This window comes from Danio rerio, chromosome 17 (assembly GCF_052040795.2).
Source record: "Danio rerio strain M-AB ecotype USA chromosome 17, GRCz13ab, whole genome shotgun sequence".
Taxonomy (NCBI): Eukaryota; Metazoa; Chordata; class Actinopteri; order Cypriniformes; family Danionidae; genus Danio; species Danio rerio.
In genome coordinates, this window is record NC_141037.1 from 50,341,707 (window position 1) to 50,362,235 (window position 20,529).

The window sequence follows — 20,529 nt, forward strand, 5'->3', positions numbered from 1 at the left end:
CTCCAGTTTTCCCCACAGTTCAAAGACATGCGCTATAAATGGATTAACTAAGTTGTCCGTAGTGCATAAGTGTGAATGAGTGTATGGATGTTTCCCAGTACTGTGTTGCAGCTGGAAGGGCTTCTGCTGTGTAAAAGATATGCTGGAATAGTTGGTGGGTTATTCTACTGTGGAGACCACTGAAATAGAGACTAAGCTGAAGGAAAATAAATGATTGTTTACTCTTTTGATTAAATCTATTCATTAAAAATTTCTGATTTTACAGTCAAACTGTACTGTAAGTACAATAAAGGTAGTGTAAGATTCAATTATATTTCCAAATCCTTGTCTAGTACACTGGTCGATTTGTAGGAACATTTAAAGTGATAGTTTATCCCCAAAAATGAAAATTGTCATTTAATCACACTTCACTTCTTCCAAACTGAATGATTATTGAACAGTTTTGAAAAAAAAAAAGAAAAGTTGACTAAATAGTTAAGATTAGCAACTGACTTACATTGTGTTTTCCTCCCTAATTATGGAAGAGAGTGGGAACGTCATCTGTCTAGTTACTGACAAAATTCTAAAGATCTTTTATGTAAAAAAAAATGGATAAAAACTTGTAGTTTGGAAATATAGTTGAAGTCACAATTATGTGAATTTTCTATAATATTCTACAATATGTTTTCTTCTGGAGAAAGAAATTTTTTATTTTGGCTAGAATAAAATCAGTTTTTGATTAAAAAAAAATAATAATTTTAGGGTCAAAATTATAAGCCTTTTTAAGCAATACATTTTGTCCAGAACAAACCATCCTTATACAATAACTTGCCTAATTACCCTAACCTGCCTAGTTAACCTAATTAACCTAGTTTAGCCTTTAAATGTCACTTTAAACTGAAAACTAGTATCTTGAAAAATATCTAGTAAAATGTTATGTAGAAATGACTGATTAAAACTATTAGGCTATGTTTAGAAATGTCTTGAAGAAATCTTCTCTCCCTTAAACAGAAATTGGGGTAAAATATTCATTCATTCATTTTCTTCTTGGCTTGGTCCCTTTATTAATATGGGGTCGCCACAGCGGAATGAACCGCCAACTTATCCAGCATATGTTTTTCACACAGCGGATGCTCTTCCAGCCGCAACTCATCTCTGGGAAACATCCAAACACACTCATTCACACTCCTACACTATGGACAATTTAGCCTATCCTATTCACCTGTACCACGTCAAACAGAGCACCCGGAGGAAACCCACGCGAACGCAGGGAGAACATGCAAAGTCCAGGGGGAAAATATACATGATGCTAATAATTCAGGAGGGCTAATCATTCTGAACTATATACAATAATTATATGAATAAATATAATAATTATTCAACTTTATATACAAAAACACTACAGTGGTAAGTCTAAACAATTGTTTTGACAAATTTTAACCTTAAATGTGCTTATCAGAGATTCTCAAAACATTCCTTTAACAAGGTTTACCCCATTCATTACAAAATACAGTCATACCAGGTGATCTTTAGCATGTCAAAGATGCATTTATCTTATGCATTTAAAGGATAAATTTATTGTATAAGATACAAGTGTTCAGTTAAAATTTAGGTTAACTGATAATATACAAAAACATAGAGATATCACTGAAAATACATATAATAAATGAACTTTGAGAAAATTACTTCTTATGAAAGTGTTCACCATATAAACTCTCTATGATGTAAAAGTTTTTCACGTGTCTAGTTGTAAACATCTTACAAAATAAACAACTTTAAATCATAAGAACAGCATATTGTGATGATCAATGATAAATGTGAAGATCTAACCTAGAAAAAAAGACATTTCCCAACTTTTTGCAAACAAAATCCTAAAGAAGCAGCGTCACTTGAAATGTGCAGACCTTTGTATTAATATGAATTCTCTTAATCTAATTTTGAAATGATGTACAGTAGTTTAACAAGTAAATATTCATTCAGACAAAGTCAAATCCTTCACAGAATGTACAATAACAAACTACAGTACTTCATGCCAGTACTCACAGAGAAACTACCATGTCTATAAGCTCTTTTTTCATGTCAACACTCGTCATATGGTGGTGGGTTGCTGTCCTGTGTTGCTTTACGGCTGCGTAAATACTGCACCAGTATCAATACAGCAGAAACAGCCACTACTAGAAATATTATCAGCCCAATATATTTTCCAGGAGTCGATAGGGCTCCCTTTGCTATAAAATTAGGCGATGGGGTTGTGAACGGGCCTACTGGACTATTAAATGGAATAGGATCGAGAGTGCATTTAGTTTTGTTAACGAGTACGTAAGGGTCAAAGCAAGCACATTTATAACTTCCTATGGTATTTTCGCACATCTGTGCGCAGTCATGATTTGATTCACATTCATCAATATCTTCGCACTTACTGTCGCTTTTAACAAAACCAACTGGGCACCAACAGGCCGATCCGCTTCTCACACACAACGCGTCACACACTTTTGTTGCGCAATATAAATCGCAGCGTCGTGGATCTCGTGCGTTGGGACGAAATCCTTCCTTGCACGAACACCTGTATGCGTTTTTTTTCAAAGCAGTGCATTGCTGTTCACAGGGCGCAAACATGCACTTCGCGTTATCCACGATGACCACGTTTTCTCTGCAAAAATCCCCTTGAGAGTCTCCACAATAATAGCCATCCATTATTTCGGCGCACGATCTCACTGTTTGCTGTCGGTCGTTGGACACAGACACGCAGAGGGGAACGCACGATAATCCGGTCTCCGAGTTGGTGAACTCCATGGCTGAATTAATCGTTCCATTAAAACACTTGCTCTGAGTAGGGTGTAATCCTACCCAAAAGTGTCCGATCGTGTTATCAACCAAATAGTCCATAACTTCCTCCGATGAGTTCGCCAGGGTAGAGAGTCGGCCGCCTCGCTGTTTGCATTTCTCTTGAGCCGTTTGGAAGTCCACCGGCATTTGGAAGATGTTAGCACAGTGTTTCAGATTCTTTGAGCAAGCACAGTCCTGTTCCAAACCAGCACAAGACGAAATTAACACGACAAACAAAATCGTTTGTTTACAAGGATCCATCCTAATTTGACTTTTTTTGTACACTTTTTTTGCTAATTTGTACACAAGCTGCACACAGATTTGGAGGTCTAAGTCTGAATGCCCATTTTGAAAACCCATTCCAGAGATAGAGGTAAACATAGGAAGGAAACCCCGCCTGAGTGACTGGAGAAATATTCCGTATTAACAAGTCACAGGCTTTTTCTTAATGGGGTGGTGGTAGGATACAGCACATGGTCCTATGAAGTTAAAGAAAATGACTCATTAATATGATTGGCCCTGGGAGAGAACATTCATTCATTCATTCATTCAATTATTCATTCAGAAGCCATAACAAATTTGAACCAGTTGAGTGTAAACAAAACAGGGAATAAACAAAAGAGGGACTACAGGGAATTGATTACTTTGACATGAATAGCCCAGTTTTAGATAATTAATACCATTTACTTAATTAAAGAAATGTTTTAAACAATAGAAGCATTTAGATGAAGCTTTATTTGGGCCACAAAAATGTACAGAGATAAAAAACAATGGCAGTTGAATAGGAGTTGAATTTTGTGCTTTTACTCAAATTAATGTCTCAGGATAGATTAATTTCTGACAGCTATAGCATATGTACATACATTTCTTGGATAAAAGACAGTGTGAATAAAATCTATCATTATTTGTTGAAAGAAATACAAAGTTCAGTCAAACATTGTCCAAATAAAACTCTTAATATCCTGTGAAATTATAGGCTATCACAATTAAGAAACAAAGAACAGTAATTACAGGAATCGCATTTAATAATTCAAATGGTAAAAAGTGTACTTCTGTTGTATTGGGGTTTTGTTATGTGTAATTATTTATTCTACATGGATGATAAATGATCATTCTAGAATTTTAATTTTGATGAACAGAATGCACAAAATGATTCTGAAGTCTGAACTGTGTAAAACAGGCAAATGTGAAACACTGAATCAAACTTTGTGCATACAGGTGTGAATGAACCACACTAAAAAACAATTATACTTTGAACCACCTTTAAAAAATGAATTTGCTACAGCTAAAATGTATTTGTAGTTTATTATGTTGAAGCTTAATGGTTGAAGTATAATGTAACTTTGATTTAACCTTAAAATTTTATTTAAATCAAATATATTTATTGTTTTAAAGAAAAAAAATACACTCACACAAAGTAAAAATATTGTTTACTATGCAGAGTGTATTTAGCGTAGATCCCTCCTACATCAAGGTTTATCTTGGATTTACTCTTTTTTTATCTATACAAAAAAGTATAGATTTGCTTTGGACCACCATAAAAAAAACTGTAATTTGTTACACCTAAATTAATAATTTTCCCTAATTATCGCTTTGACGTATTTTAATAAAATAAAATGTATTTTAATTTTAATCTAAATATTTATTTGACCCAAAGAGAAAAAATACATAGACTAAAATATTGTTTTATAGTTTTATAGACCATGCATTAATTCAATTACTTTGGTTAAACTTAAAACCTAAATTTATATATATATATATGTCACTTGACATGAAACCAGCTGGTTTAAAGAGAAAACACTACTTTTGAGAAAACCCAATGCTTTAAATTTTTCCTAGGGGCATGATTTTTTTGCTTTAAGGCAAATTACATAAAACAGATTAAGACCAGAACCATTTTTTTTCACTTATACTGCTGAAAAAAAAAAAACAACAACGTGTAAATCAGCCTAGGCCTGTTGATTAATTTAACCTGGTCAACCAGCCTGGTCTTTGAAGGGTTTTGGCTATTTTTATTCTGGTTTTAGCCATTTCCTTCAAGGTTTTAGCTAGTCAGGCTGGGAGATGGCCAGCTAAAACCAGCCTATGCAGGGAGCCCAGCCAAAACCAGTGAAAACTTAAACAAATGACTTTGACTTGTTACAATTTAATGAATTGATTTGACAAACTTAATTTATGACAGTTTTCAGTAAAAAAATATTTAGTTCTTTTAGGTGTAACAAGTTTTAATAATTTACTGTATGTAATACAATATTAATAATACTTTTATTACAATATAAATAATTTCCTTCCCATGATAATATAAAACTTTTATGGCAAGTACAAGTGAACAATACTTGTAATTGCCATTTGTTACACCTAAAATAATTAACTTAACTCATCACTGAAAACTGTCATAAATTATGTTTGTCAAGCTTAATTCATTTAATTTTAACAAATCATGGTAATTAAGTTTTGAATTAGTTTTCAAAACCAGGCTGGAAATGGCCAAAACCCCTCTAAAACTAGGCTGGTGGTCAACCAGCTAAAACCCCCAGCAGCTTATGCTAGTTTAACCTGTTTTTTTCAGCACGTTAATCCAATTTACAAATGTACTTTGAATGAAAGACAACTTTTTTTCAGTGCACTGAATCAAACTTTGTGCATACGATACAATATCTATGCTCGCATTTGGCCGTTGTTTAGTCTGTAATTACTCCTGTTGCTCTTTTTCTGCTCGCTGTCCAACCCAGATGAAACCCAGCAGTAGTTGTCAGCTGTGGCATTTTTCAAAGTGTTTCTTCTTGAACGTTTCCATCGGTAGATGACAAAAGCGGATGCGATCACAATGAGCACAATCAATGGAACAGCAGAACCCAAGACGCAAACCAAAATCCAAGAACTTCCGAGAAACGTTCTTGATTTAATAGAATCTGTTTTAGTGTTTGTCTTGTTAAGTGAAGCTGGGTTTACTGTTGTCACTCCAAATCCGTCAGGTAACTGAGTCAAGCTGGTTATGATTGATTCTTTAAGAGCTGGAGTGATTTGTGCTCTCTCTGTGGGGTTCGGGACGCAGCTGATGCCATTATTAGCCAAAGTGAAGTGTTCCCTGCAGGAACACTCGAAACTACCAAACGTGTTGGTGCAAATGTCTTCACATGGTTTACCAAGAATACATTCATTGACATCAATACAAATCCCTCTATCGTCAGCTAATAAAATGTAACCTGCGTGGCAATAGCAAGAGAATGAGCCCTCTGAATTCAGACAGCCCTGCTCACATTTGAGTTCAGTGCACTCGTCCACGTCTTCACATTTGCCAGCAACGAGCTTGAAACCAGGATGACAGTCACAACGATAACTTCCAGGCGTGTTTTGACACCAGTGGTCACCGCAGATTTCTTCACTACATTCATTGATATCGACGCAGCTGATGTTGTCTCCAGACAAACGAAAGCCCTCCGCGCATGCGCAGGAGTATCCAGTGGCTGTCGGTAGACACTTGAACTCACAAGGTAAATTTTCGCAGTTGTCTTTGGCAGCACAGCTAACTTTATCATCCATCAGGTGATAACCTTCGCGACATTCACAACGAACACCCCCTCCTGCGGTCACCGAGCAAAGCTGCTCACAGCCTCCGTTTTTAAGTTCGCAACTTCTTTTTTCCGGTGCGCAAAAGCGCTCAGAATTTGTCCAGTCAAACGGACCATCTTGGTTGCTGCAAAATGAGATAATAGGCATCTCCGACCCAACGCATTGTACTTCAGCCCATGTCCCGTGCGGTATCATCACCAGCCGTTCATCAAGAGTGAGCGGTTCTGATAAAAACGGAAGGTTGTATTTAATTTCACTCTGTTCTTCCAGCACTATAGGTCTGCACATGCCTTTGGAAAGAAATTTGCACATGTAAAACGCGCGGTCTCGACACGAGCCGTCTGTCCATCTGAGATCATCCGCCAGAGAAATGGACACGCATCTTTTTTCCGTACACGTCCTCAAAGGCTTCTTCTTCCAGTAGGAATATTGCGAATCCTCTGGCTCTGAAGTCCACCTGAAGCCGTGCAGCTCCTCCGTGGAGTCAGTGCAGCGCCTTTTCTGCAAGGAAAGTCCGATCCAAAGTTTAGAGCTGAAGACGCGCTCTTTCTCGCCTTCTGCCGCCGCTGCCAAAACCGCAGATTTAACGCTCTGGAGTTCATCGTCATTTCTCATGGTGACCAACTTGCCTCCATTGTCAATACAGTTTTTGGAAGCCTTTTCAAAATGTTCCTTTTCCAAATGCAATGTAAGGCAAGCCTCGGCTGTGCAGGTAGTGCTCACTCGACTGGTCCCGCCGACGATTAAAAAAGAGGAGAACATCACAATCAGCACCCGCATCATCCCGTCACTCTCATACTACTCGCTTTAGGAAGAAAATATCCAGTTTATCTCAGAGAATGGAGAAAGATTCGTCCGTAGGCATTCCAGGCACCAAAACAACACACACACTGATGCATCCTGTTTAGCGAATAACCTTGAACGGAAATCATTGTGAGCAGCGGACTTCGTTTGTCTCTTCTAAGGGGCAAGTTCCTGCCGCCAAACAAAAAACAACTGCACTCGCTTCTTATTGTTTTGACTATCCCAGATGTATCAACCCATGTCAGCTTAATGGCAGTATAGTCCAGTTTTAGATTTAGACCGATTTAGATTTTGTAAGAGCTTTTTAAAGACTAGATTAATTAGAGTGGCTATCAGCTACACTTGTTCAGTAAGATATAAATATTAAAACATCGTTTTCTGATGTAGAATAAATTGCCACAATTAAGCTATTACACAAACAATTATTTTTGTAAACAAATCTTACAAGAGAATGACATGTATTTTCATAAAGTATGATTACAGAAAAAGTGAACCGTTGTGAAATAGGATCTTATCAATTCATTCTCCACACATTTACAAATATTTTGATTGGTCATTTCACAAATCTGGTGACTTGGTGGCTCACTCAGTGGTTAGATCTATCGCCTCACAGCAAGAAAGTTGCTGGTTTGAGTCCCTTCTGAGCAGTTGACATTTTTGTATGAAGTTTGTATGTTCCCCCCATTTTGGTGTGGGCTTCCTCTGGGTGCCCTGGTTTCCCCCACAGTCCAAAGACATAGGTGAATTGAACTAAATTGGTCATAGTGTATGTGTGTGAATATAAGTGTGTGTGTGGATGTTTCCGCGTACTGGGTTGCAACTGGAAGGGCATCCACTGTATAAAACATGTTAAATTGACAGTTCATTCCACTGTGGCAGCCCCTGATGAATTAAGGGACCCAGCCGAAGGCAAATGGATAAATAATATAATATTAATAATAATAATAATAATAATATTTCACTAATCTGATATGACACATTTAAAAAAAAATTATATATATATATATATATATATATATATATATATATATATATATATATATATATATATATATATATATATATATATATATATTTCTACCATTATTGTCCTTGTAAATGGCTCTCTATTTAGCAGTAAAAAATATGAAACAAAACAAACTTTTTTTTTTTTACCCAATGGTTGGGTTTGTCCATGTTTTACTCAAATATGGGTTGAAACAACAAAGCATTCGTCACATACAAAACACAACACAATACAACAGCTAGAAAAAGAAGGGAAACATTTATTCATTCATTTTCTTTTTGACTTAGTCCCTTCATTAATCTGAGGTCGCTACAGTGGAATGAACCACCAACTTATTGAGCATATGTTTTACACAGTGGGTGTCCCTCCAGCTGCAACCCATCACTTGGAAACATCCATACACTCTCATTCACATACTGTACATACACTGCGGCCAATTTAGCTTACCCAATTCAGGTTTACCGCATGTCTTTGGTCTCGTGGGGGAAACCGGAGGATATACGTGAATGTTTGATATGAAGCATTACTTAAACTGACACATAATGTAAAAGTAACCCCAAATACAGACTATAAAACATTTCAGTTTGGTTAAACTTAAACTCAAGATCACCAGCTGCCTTGAAAATGTGAGTCAGCTCAACTTTGAGAAATTCTTTGTTTCAAATTAAGATGATGAGTTTTAGTTAAATACATTGTGAATGTTAAGTTGACTCACATTTTCACTGAGAACTTGAGTTTGCAAGTTTAACCAAGTGTAATATTTTACCACAAAAGGCTAGTCTATATTCTTGTCTATATTTTACACAGAAACAAATGCACAGCTTGTCTTTCTATTGTGTCTATTGTCTGCTTGTTGCTGATAAATCAGGCCAAGGATCATATCCTGTGTTTGTGTTGAGCAGGGCAGCTCCTGTATTTGAATGGGGGGAAATGACCTAAGACACCCTTCCGGTGGGCCCTTTAGACCCTTGTATGATAGAAGTGACTTTTTTTTAGTCATCAGGAACAGGGCTCTTTTCCCCTATGTTATGTAGAGGGCTGTAACTTAAGCGGAAAACATTAAGTTTCTTTTAAACTGTGACATGGAAGATGATAAATTATGGAACTTAATAAAATGAAGTACACCTAATTGAAATGCATTTATAAAACACAGTAACACTTTACAACAACAGTACATGAATAATGATGTATTAATATGTAAACTAAACATTACTTTATTATGAATTAATGATGAGTTAAGGTATGCACTAATCATGAATTAACTTTAATTACAACATGAGTCACGTGAGTTCATATTTAAATAACGACTACCTTAATTACTTGTTAGTACATGTTGTTAACTAATGTAATAATTAACATTTAAGTTTACGCTAAATGTAACCAACATGAACTCATGAGCTGTAAATGTATAATTACGTCATGACTTTACTTGGAGGGGCACATCACTATTAACTCATTCTTAACTACTCATGAACTTCACGCTGATGTTGACAGAACACGTTTCTATTGTTATTCAGTGTAAACTCACTAGTTGGACGTGCATAAGGAGTTCATGAGTATGGGTTAATGATGATGTGCCACTCCAAGTAAAGTCACAACATAATTATACATTAACATATCATGAGTTCATCATGGTTAAATTAAGCATAAACTAATATAGTAATTAATACATTAATTAACAAACAATCATATACTAACAAGTAATTAAGGTAGCTGTTATTCACACATGAACTCATGTGAATCATGTTATAGTTACATTTAATTCATGATTAGTGCATACCTTAACTCATTATTAGTTCATAATAAACTAATGTTTAGTTTACATATTATTACATCATCAAAGTGTTACCTAAAACCTTAAAACAGAGATGCCCAAACTAGGGTCCGTGGGCCAAATGTGGCTCATGATAACCTTTAATTCGGCCCACCATGCCATTTAAGAAAAGAAGGAGAATGATGGGGATGGTTAAGAGATTGTCATTTCTAACTTAATGTAATACTTTGTTTTTATTGTAGGGCATCACAGTGGCGCAGTGGGTAGCACAATCAGTTAGAAGGTCACTGGTTCAAGCCTCGGCTGGGTCAGTTGCCATTTCTGTGTTTAGTTTTCATGTTTTCCTGATGATTGTGTAGATATTTTCTGGGTGCTCCGGTTTCCTCCACAGTCCAAAGACGTGGTATAGATGAATTGGGTAAGGTAAATTGTCCGCAGTGTGTATGGATGTTTCCCAGTAATGGGTTGCAGCTGGAAGGGCATCCTCTGCGTAAAACATATGCTGGATAAACTTGCGGTTCATTATGCTGTGGCAATTTCAAATTATTAAAGGGACTAAGCTGAAAAGAAAGCTGTTCAATAAAATAGGTCAGGGGAGGTTTTTGTTTAAGGTTTAACATATTAGCAATTTATTGGATACGGATGAATAATTCCATTCACAGAATTCTGGTATTCTCAATACAAAGTTGCATTCAGGAGATGCACACCTTTTTATTTCCTGACTTCAACTTATATAGGCGGCTGATATTAACAGGTGGAGTTCAGTAAAATTTGTCACTTGTCCATCATTCTCCAGTCCTCCATTGGCCGCACCCATACATACTTCCTCTTTTTCTACCAATTCTCTACACAACATTAAAAAACACAAGACTTGCAAATTCTGTGCTCAAAGGAAGTTTTGCTGCAAGTAGTATTTATCTAAAATGCTTCATTAGAATGCAAAACATATCAGACTCAAAAAAAAGTTCTGTTAATACACCACCTCCAAGCAACACAAATACAACTGTTTTTTAAAAGAAAGAGACTTCCTAACTCTAAAAATAACTAACTGAAATGAAATGTTTCAATTAAATGTTTGAAACAAATAAGATTTTTGCTTAAATGTGTGTACAATTATCTGACGCATAGAAGACAATGCAGAAAGATCAGTGAGCAAATGAAGGCAAAGGCAGATTCTGCTTGACGAGCGTATTCAGCATTGAACTCCACTATTGTAAATGTGATTGTTCATGTTTTTATTTCATTCATTCATTCAATCATTTTGTTGTCGGCTTAGTCTTTTTATTAATCCAGGGTCGCCACAGAGGAATGAACCGCCAACTTATCCAGCACATTTTTACACAGTGATTGCCCTTCCAGCTGCAACCCATCTCTGGAAAACTTCCACACCCACACCCACACACTCATACACTACGGACAATTTAGCCTACACACACACACACACACACTCTCATACACTACAACTAGCCAACCCAATTTATCTGTACCGCATGTCTCTGGACTTTGGGGGAAGCACCTGGAGGAAACCAATGCGAACGCAGGGAGAACATGCAGACTCCACACAGAACGCAGGGGGAACATGCAAACTCCACACAGAAACGTCAACTAAGCCGAGGTTCGAATCAGCGACCTATCGACCTTCTTGCTGTGAGGCGACAGCACTACCTACTGCTCCCTGTTTTTATTTCAGTAAGTTATAATTAAAACGATTATACTGCATTAGTTAATACCAATTAAAGTCATGTTTTCTATTTATTTTTCAAGATTGTGAAAAAAATTGGAAATTACCCATGGTGACTTTAATGTAATATAGATTGGTATGATTAACTTCTGCCCACAGCTCTCATTGATTTTTGGTTTTTGGCGCTTAATACGAAAGGGTTTGGGCACCCTTGCTTTAAAACTTTTAAAACAGAATTAATTAAAAAAATAATAATAATGAAATTAAATCAAAATATTAATTCATTTTCTTGTCAGCTTAGTCCCTTTATTAATCCAGGGTCGCCACACGAAAATGAACCGCCAACTTATCCAGCAAGCTTTTACCAGCGGATGCCTTTCCAGCCGCAACCCATCTCTGGGAAACTTCCACACCCACATTCACACACACTCATACACTACGGACAATTTAGCCTACCCAATTCACCTGTACTGCATTTCTTTGGATTGTGGGGGAAACCGGGGCACCCGGGGGAAACCCACGCAAACGCAGGGAGAACATGCACACTCCACACAGAAGCACCAACTGAGCCGAGGATCGAACCAGCGACCCAGTGACCTTCTTGCTGTGAGGCGACAGCACTACCTACTGCACCACTGCGTCGCCTCTAAATCAAATTAAGTTAATAAAATTAATCTCAATAAATAATGTCAGTATTTGTCCAAATATTACCCGAATGTCTGTCTTTTACAACAAAATAAGATAGGTGGACAAAAAAAAAGACGCTGTCCCATGAGCGCTAATTGTAGTTTTGTAAACAGACAGTTTCCTTCCTGTTTTTGGAGTTCATACTTATCTGTTATCTCTGTTTGTTCTTTTGATTTTTTCCCCTCTTCATGTAGTTTTGCATCTGGCTGCTGCATTGTAAAAAACAAAATAAAGTTGACTCAACTTAAAATTTTAAGGCAACAAACTTCAAGACATTTTTTGAGTTGACTCAACTTTCAACCCAATTACTGCACTTGACTTGATTAAGGTTGAGTAAATTCAGTGTTTATGTCCAAGTTTGTTGCCCTAAAATTTTAGGTTGAGTCAACTTTGTTTTGTTTTTTTACAGTGTTGCACCAGTTGAATAAATGAAATGTTGAGCTGGATCTACGCATACACTTTTATTTAAATTCTTCTTATTTAAAAAAAGAAAAACCCAGAAAGTAAATAACTCAGGAACTAACCAAAGACTAACCAAGACTAGAAATTCAGGACTAACAAAGACTAGAAAATACAAGAGCACTAAAATTAAGTATATAGAATATTTCTATTTCTATGCTATTAAAAAAAACTAATTATATATATATATATATATATATATATATATATATATATATATATATATATATATATATATATATATATATATATATATATATATATATATATAAATTCGTGAATTGTTAAAAATTTCTGTATTGCAGGAATTTCAATGCAGGTCAAAAAGCACAATGTGGAGTATAACATTCATTTGGAAGATGGTTATGGAAGCTGGTGACACTTTATTTTAGTTTTTTGTTTTAAGTACAGAGTAATATTAATTAAGATGGCCATTCATATGATGTACTATATGATTAGAATTAGGTTTTTGGTTAAATGGAACAGGATACCGTAAAATAAAGTGTAACCACATCACTATTCATTTCAGAGTGTTATGATGATGGGATGGACCCTTACTTCAAATTCATTAGTTTAGTGTCAGTGACCTCTGGTGGACAACTGCTGACATGACGCCTCTGTGAAAAAGTTCAGAGAAATTAATGTGCATTTTATGTAGAATTAAAACAACGATGACATTTAGCGGAATTTAGTTTTTTATATGAGGAAATGTTAATCATTGTTCTGTTTATAGAAATGAAAGAAGAAGCTATAAGCGTGCAATATAAATTCTGCTACAAACTTATGGTTATACTAATATTAATATGTACAGAAAAATAAGATAAGATCCCTACAGAAATGCATACAAGTAGATGTATTTTGCATTGCATTTTCGAATTGTGTTTACTTTAGTCACAGAACAGTAAAATAAACATTTTGATTTGTTTAATAATAACTAATAATAACAACAATATTTTAATAATCCAATTGATCATTCATTCATTTATTCATTTTCTTTTTGGCTTGGTCCCTTTATTCATCAGGGTCACCACAGTGGAATGAACCACCAACTTATCCAGCACATGTTATACACAGAGGATGCCCTTCCATCTACAACCCAATACTGGGAAACATCCATACACACTCATTCACAAACATACACTAAGGCAAATTTTGGTTTCTTCAATTCTCTTATACCATGTCTTTGGACTATGTGGGGAAACCAGAGCACCTTGAAGAAGCCCACGCAATCACGGTGAGAACATGCAAACTCCACACAGAAATGTCAACTGACCCAGCTGGGACTCGAATCAGTGAACTTCTTGCTGTGAGGTGATAGTTCTAACCATTGAGCCACCGTGCCACCCCTAAAATTCAATAATAATAGTAACTGGTAAATTAATAGTAAATTCGTATGAATTTGAAATTTCTCATGTTTTCCAATTAGTTTTTTAGTGATGATAATATTTAGGGATTTGGTTATTTAATTGCTGTCAGAAATTAGTGTATATTTCTTGCAATTACCAGTTCCAGCTCCCCGAACTACACCACCCACAATCCCTTGCACTCATTACACACTCACATACACACCTGATACAGATAACCCCAGACTCTGATTAGACCTGCAAGACATTACAGACACATTTATAATCACCACACACAACTTCACTCATAGTTTTTTATTGCAATTTTAGAACACACAAGGGCAATGACATAACATTACACTGACATCAAAACAAATACAATATATAAAGAAATATAAAATAATTTGAATCATTCAAAGACAAGATTTAAGGCTTTAAGATAATTTACAATTAGTTCTTCTTTGATATTTCCTCTTTTATGGTAGACAGGTAAGGACCTATTTCTATTTTAAATTGAGTAACATTTGTTTTTTTTTTCACAGCTAATTTACATTTATAAATATTTTTTTCCTTATATAATAAGCAAGTTATCAAAATACCAAGTTTTGAAATCAACAGCATTCTCATTAAAAAAAAAAAAAAAAAAAAAAAAAAAAAAATATATATATATATATATATATATATATATATATATATATATATATATATATATATATATATATATATATGTATATATATCTTTTGCTTTGAATTTCTTTGATTCACACCAAAATAATTGTATTAATACAATCATAAAAAAAATGAACAATACTTTCCTCTTTAGCATTACAGAAAAAAAAAAACATTTTAGATCAACATGCTTATAAAATACCTTTTGTTTCTCAGGATAAATATGATGAACAATTTTAAATCCTCTCTAATTTTATTTGTTATACAAAAATGTCTGGAGATGTTTAAAGTCTTGTTCACAACTTCACTTATTGCTCAGTCTTGTTTCATGTTATGGACATTTCCCAGTGTTGCTGCTTGCTGGTTTCCTTGTTCCTGTGTTTATTCCCCCTGTCATGTTATGCTTTTGGACTGTACTGGATTTCTGATTGTGTTCTTCCTGCCCCAACCTTTGCCTGCATTTTGGAATAATATTGTATTATCACTTATTATGTTATTTGACCCCTGCCTGTTTTGACCATTCTTTAATAGATCCTCACCTCCATTGTCACGTCCCTGTTTGTAACAATAGTATTAGTTGGCTTTAAACAGTCACTTCCTCCACTGCAGCCAGAATATCCCAGTCCCAGCTACACAGTCCTGATATCACACCCATTTTATAGCATTAACTTCCATACAGCTTAAAGTGACATTTAAAGGTAAACAAGGTTAATAACTAGGCAGGTTAGGGTAAGACAAATTATTGTATAACGATGATTTGTTCTGTAGACTATCGAAAAATAATATAGCTTAAAAGAGCTAATCATTTTGATCTTTTTTTTTTACTTTTATTTATTTATTTATTTGTTTTTTTTTTTTTACATTTTTTTAGAGAACAACCCCAACAATTTAAGGAATACACAACATGAAATAATATTAATTTATAATGAAATTGTAAAATATTACAGTAATTTGCAAATTACTCAATTACAGTAAATTGTGTATTTGTAATGTTTACATTTGTAAAACTTTACATCACTGATTACGAGTTATACTAAAGAAATCTGCGATCAACAACAGATCCTCTTTACAGCACTTCTCAAATTGTTCAAGTGTGGGTGCAATTTGTAAATCGATCTAGTTCAACTTTTGACGTACTTACAAAACCACGTACTTTCCCTCCTAAAAGCCCCAGGCAAAGGATTAATTTAATGACACTTGAATGGTTGTGCTTTATCTGTGAAAATTTTGGGAGTCTCAATAGAGAAGTGAAAACATAAGACGAGTCCCCAAGTTCATGTTACGACCCATCTAGGACGTAATATTCACATACACTTTACCTGCACTGTCTTTAGGACGACGAGTCTATCATTGACTGATTAACTGTGTAACATTAAACATCTCATTGTGTCAACTGCTGGTAATGGTGTAGTACAAGTACATTCCAAAAACAACATTTGCATGTTCACAGCCATTATAAATTCTTACTGCTTGACCTTTTTAAACTACTCATCTTTTTTTATGCAGCTACAGCACGTGATCTGACCTGACTGGCGTTTATTTGCATACACAGTTCTGACACATTGATTTAAATACCTGAGCAGTTCTACCTGTCACAAGTGTTAACTAATTACGCACTCAAGTTACTCCAGGCCAAGTTAAAAATGCTCTGATGTTTTTTTGTCATGGTTGTCATCATATATATATATATATATATATATATATATATATATATATATATATATATATATATATATATATATATATATATATATCAAACATAGATTAATCATATTCGTAAGTAAATTCATTACAACTAATACAAACTGTAATTCGTGATCATTAATGCTAAAACTCTACATGATAACTAACTCAAATCAAGTTCAGACAGGATCATGTGGTTTCTGCTGCATCAAAGGCATTTTTGAGGCCTCACATGAACGCTGTAAATAAGAGGCAGAATAAACAAATGTAGTGCATAAATAATTTTCATCCATTTTATAGAGTGTCTAGAACAGTGGTCACCTAACTTGTTCCTGGAGGGCCGGTGTCTTGCAGATTTTAGCTTCAACCCTAATCAAACACACCTGATCAAGCTAATCAAGGTCTTACTAGGTATACTTGAAACATCCAGGCAGGTGTGTTGAGGCAAGTTGGAGCTAAATTATGCAGGGACATCAGCCCTTCAGGGCGGAAATTGGTGACCCCTGGTTTAGAAAGTAAAAACAACAGTTTGACTGCTGTGAAATGGACTAGCATTTGACCCTTTATGACAAATGTGAATTTTAATTAACTTGTCAACTTTTTCTTTTCAAGTTGTTCAATTTAATGTCAATGGGTTAAGGAACACTCCACTTTATTATTATTATTATTTAATTTTTTTTTTTTTTGCAAAAGGCTTAATTTGCAAGTCCCCTATAGGTAATCTATTTGGCTAATCTCCAGATCTGATGGGAGAACTTTTAGCTTAGCTTAGCTTAGCATAAACTATTGAATCGGAGTAGACCGTTAGCATCTCTTAAAAAACGGCAAAAAAGTCTTGATAATTTTACTATTTAAAACTTGACTCTTCTGTAGTTACATCATGTGCTAAGACAGATAGAATATGATATGTATTGGATCTTTCAGGAGTAATAATCAAGGAAATTACTAAATAAAAAAACTGATTAAAAGAATTGTTAGATTAAGACTGGAGAAATAACAGCTAATGAATAATGATCCACCTCTTTCCAATGATAATAAAAATGTCTTTTTTTTGTCTAAATTTTGTCTACACTGTAAAAAATCCTGGTTGCCTTACATTTTTAAGCTGAATCAAATCAACCTTATAAGTCCATCAAACCTTTATTATGTTAAATTGTCTTCAAACAGCCTGCGGAAATTTTAAAAATTTAGAACATGGTTAACTTAGTTTATTAAGTCACAATGTGCTGTCAGGACTTATTGATCATATAATCTTTTAATGTGTATTCAATACTATTGTTTTAACTGTGTTTTTGATGGAGTAGTTTCAGCACTGGTGAACATAATCACACAACTCACTGCTTGCACTTTCTCTTTTAACAGTATGTTGGCTTTTCAAGCCACCGTAAAAATGAAATTATAAAAAATCATTTGTAAGACAAGAATGTGAAGGTTTGTATTTTTATTAACTCAATTTTACATAAAAACATTATAAACAATGGGCTGTCACATTGTGTTAGCTTAGCATTATCATCATCTGTTGAATTGTATATCTATATTGCTGCAGAATGTCCTAACAATGATTCATTTTAATTTCTTGAACAATGACTTTTGAGTTGTCTTTAATTTACTGAACTGTTATGTACCTTTATGTATTAATTCTGCTCTTTTTATTTTTAGGAAGTGTTCTGTGTGTTTGTTTTCTCTGCAGGAGGCAGCTTATTGCTCCTTGGCTTGGTCCTGCCCCTACTCCAATTGATGCCACACCCCGCCTGGTTAGCTGACTCCTATAGCTGCCTATATATTCCCTCTTTGTCACTTCCTGTTTAGCTGTTTTGAACTCACTTGGGAATGGTAGTAGTGTTGACTTTCATAGAATAAAATAGGCCCAGTATTTAGTGCATTAGCTCTCTCCCTCTGTTACACTGAAAAACTGACCTCTGTCTGTTTACTGACTACTCTCCCATTTTGGATTTGTACGCTGATTGTAAATATTTGTACATACTAAGTAGTGATGGGCAAAGCAAGGCTTCATGAAACAAATGACTTGAAGCTTCGAAATGAATGGAAAACCCGTTTCTACAGTGACACTCAGTGGTCATATTTATGTATTGCTTTGGAACAGCTTCAGAAAAGAAACAGCAAATTGTGGAATTGTACCCCACGTTGAAGTGATTTAATAAAGCAGTGAGAGTTCCTGACTCTCATGCCAAGGTAATGGGTTCGTATCCAGGGTGATGCAGCTAAAGATGTTGGTTTTTAAATGCTGTGTTGTATTGTGTTTTGTTTTAACATTGGTCTGACATCCGAATGAGCACTTTGTGAATAAATCTGTCTTGTTTTGGCCATAAAATATTAAAATTATTCAAATACATCAAGTCACAACTTGAACAAGTCTGGATTCCAACTTGGGCCATTTGCAGGACTGTTACTCTGCGCACACGCACGGCCCACTAGGCTACATGAGATGAGTTTTTTCCCGACCCTGTCAGTCAAACGCAAATTCGCTAAGTCTCGAAATGATTGATGTTTTGAATCATTTAATTCACATGACCTGGGTGTTTCGGATCATGCTTTGGTGCAGTGTTTCGCTTGCACCACTTGCACTTCGAGATCTTAGTTACTATTAGGGATGGCTGACGTCAAACTGACGTATTAACACAGTGTCAAGATCCCGAAGTGCAGGTGTTTCAAAACACTACACCAAAGCATGATCCATTTTGACGCCATTTTCTTTTGTACCTTCTGAGGGGAGTTTAGGCTCAGGTTGATCCATAGAGCTCCTCTGCTGTAGTAGCTAATGAGCAGATAGTGATTGCTCTTAAGAGGTAAGTACTTACTAGGAGCATGTCTATAGTGCCAATTTGAATTAGTCAATTAGTCAAAATAAGTTGCATGCCTTTGGATGGTGGGAGGACACCGGGGAACCTGGGAGAAATCCACATGAGCACAAGGAGATTGTGTAAAAACTGCACAGAAATGTTGGCTGGCTTGGTAAGGACTAGAACCAGTGACGTTCTTGCTGTGAGGCAACAGTACTAACCACTGGGCCACTGTACCACCAATCTAGAATGCAGAAGAAGTAGGGGTTGAAGGGGGGGGGGGTTCTTTAAAACGAAGATGGCTTATATATGAAACCTAGGGTATAATGGTTTAGGAATCGTCTGATTGGTGAATCATAAGTTGAATAATGAGGGACCAGCTGCAAGTAATCATAAGCACGTGATCCTCTCGATCCTCTGGAAATAGGGAAGTTGAACTTGGGGGCTCATCCGGGATCTGTAGCAGTTGACTTTGATATTGCTGGCAATAGTTCAAGCTCTGACTTCTTCAAACCGACTGCCAACAACTTTTCATCCATGAATGACGGTGGAACGGGATCCATGCAATCAGCTCTGTCAGATTTGAGTTCCATCTCCACAGCTCCCAAAACTTTCGGTATCTCCGAACTAGATGCATCAACCATAAACACACTCACTTCCGGTAACATCTTTTGTTTCAAGAGCTCAGTGTGCAACACCTCTTTAATTTCACTAGTGGTTAAAAGAGTACTGATAATCATACTTAAGTAGGAGTACCAATACTTGATTAAAATGTAGTGCGAGTAAAAGTATCTGTTATAAATATTATTCAAAGAATGAGTAAAAAGTATTTTCAAAAGTACTCAAGAGTAATGTGTGGTGAGTATTACGCTGTAAAAAGCGAATGTATTTACATATAATTTGTGGATGTGTGTAAACGTAACATTCTGTAGTGCATTTAGTTATTGCAGGCACACCATGTCATAAGATGTTAATATTAAGTTAGATTTAGGTTGTGATGTCAGGTGACCAGAATTCAATGTCTAAGTACAATGTTATTTTGACGTCCAATAAGGACATCAAGTGGCATTGATTTTTGGTTGATTTGAGGTTGTGTTGGAAAGAGACCAAAATCAAACATAGTGCCAACATCTTAAGCCAACGTCATATCGACCTCAAATACGGGCATTTATTTATCAGGTATGGCAACCAACTCCATCGTTTAAAAGACGTCATTGTGGTAACATCAATAGACGTTGACATTA

At 35.4% G+C, this 20,529-nt stretch overlaps 2 protein-coding genes across 2 annotated transcripts; both read right to left on the minus strand.

Moving 5' to 3' along the window:
- Positions 1-1,505: 1,505 nt before the first annotated feature.
- LOC147833186 (thrombomodulin-like) lies at positions 1,506-3,186 on the minus strand. Its single transcript, XM_087291055.1, has one exon. The coding sequence runs from the start codon at positions 3,184-3,186 to the stop codon at positions 2,059-2,061; it is 1,128 nt and encodes a 375-aa protein (XP_087147181.1). The 3' UTR covers positions 1,506-2,058.
- cd93 (CD93 molecule) lies at positions 1,506-7,303 on the minus strand. The gene is made up of 2 exons (XM_087291046.1): positions 6,066-7,303; positions 1,506-3,284 (listed from the first exon to the last, which is right to left on the minus strand). Coding segments are annotated over exons 1-2 (1,098 nt in total). The 5' UTR covers positions 7,162-7,303; the 3' UTR covers positions 1,506-3,282.
- Positions 7,304-20,529: the final 13,226 nt, after the last annotated feature.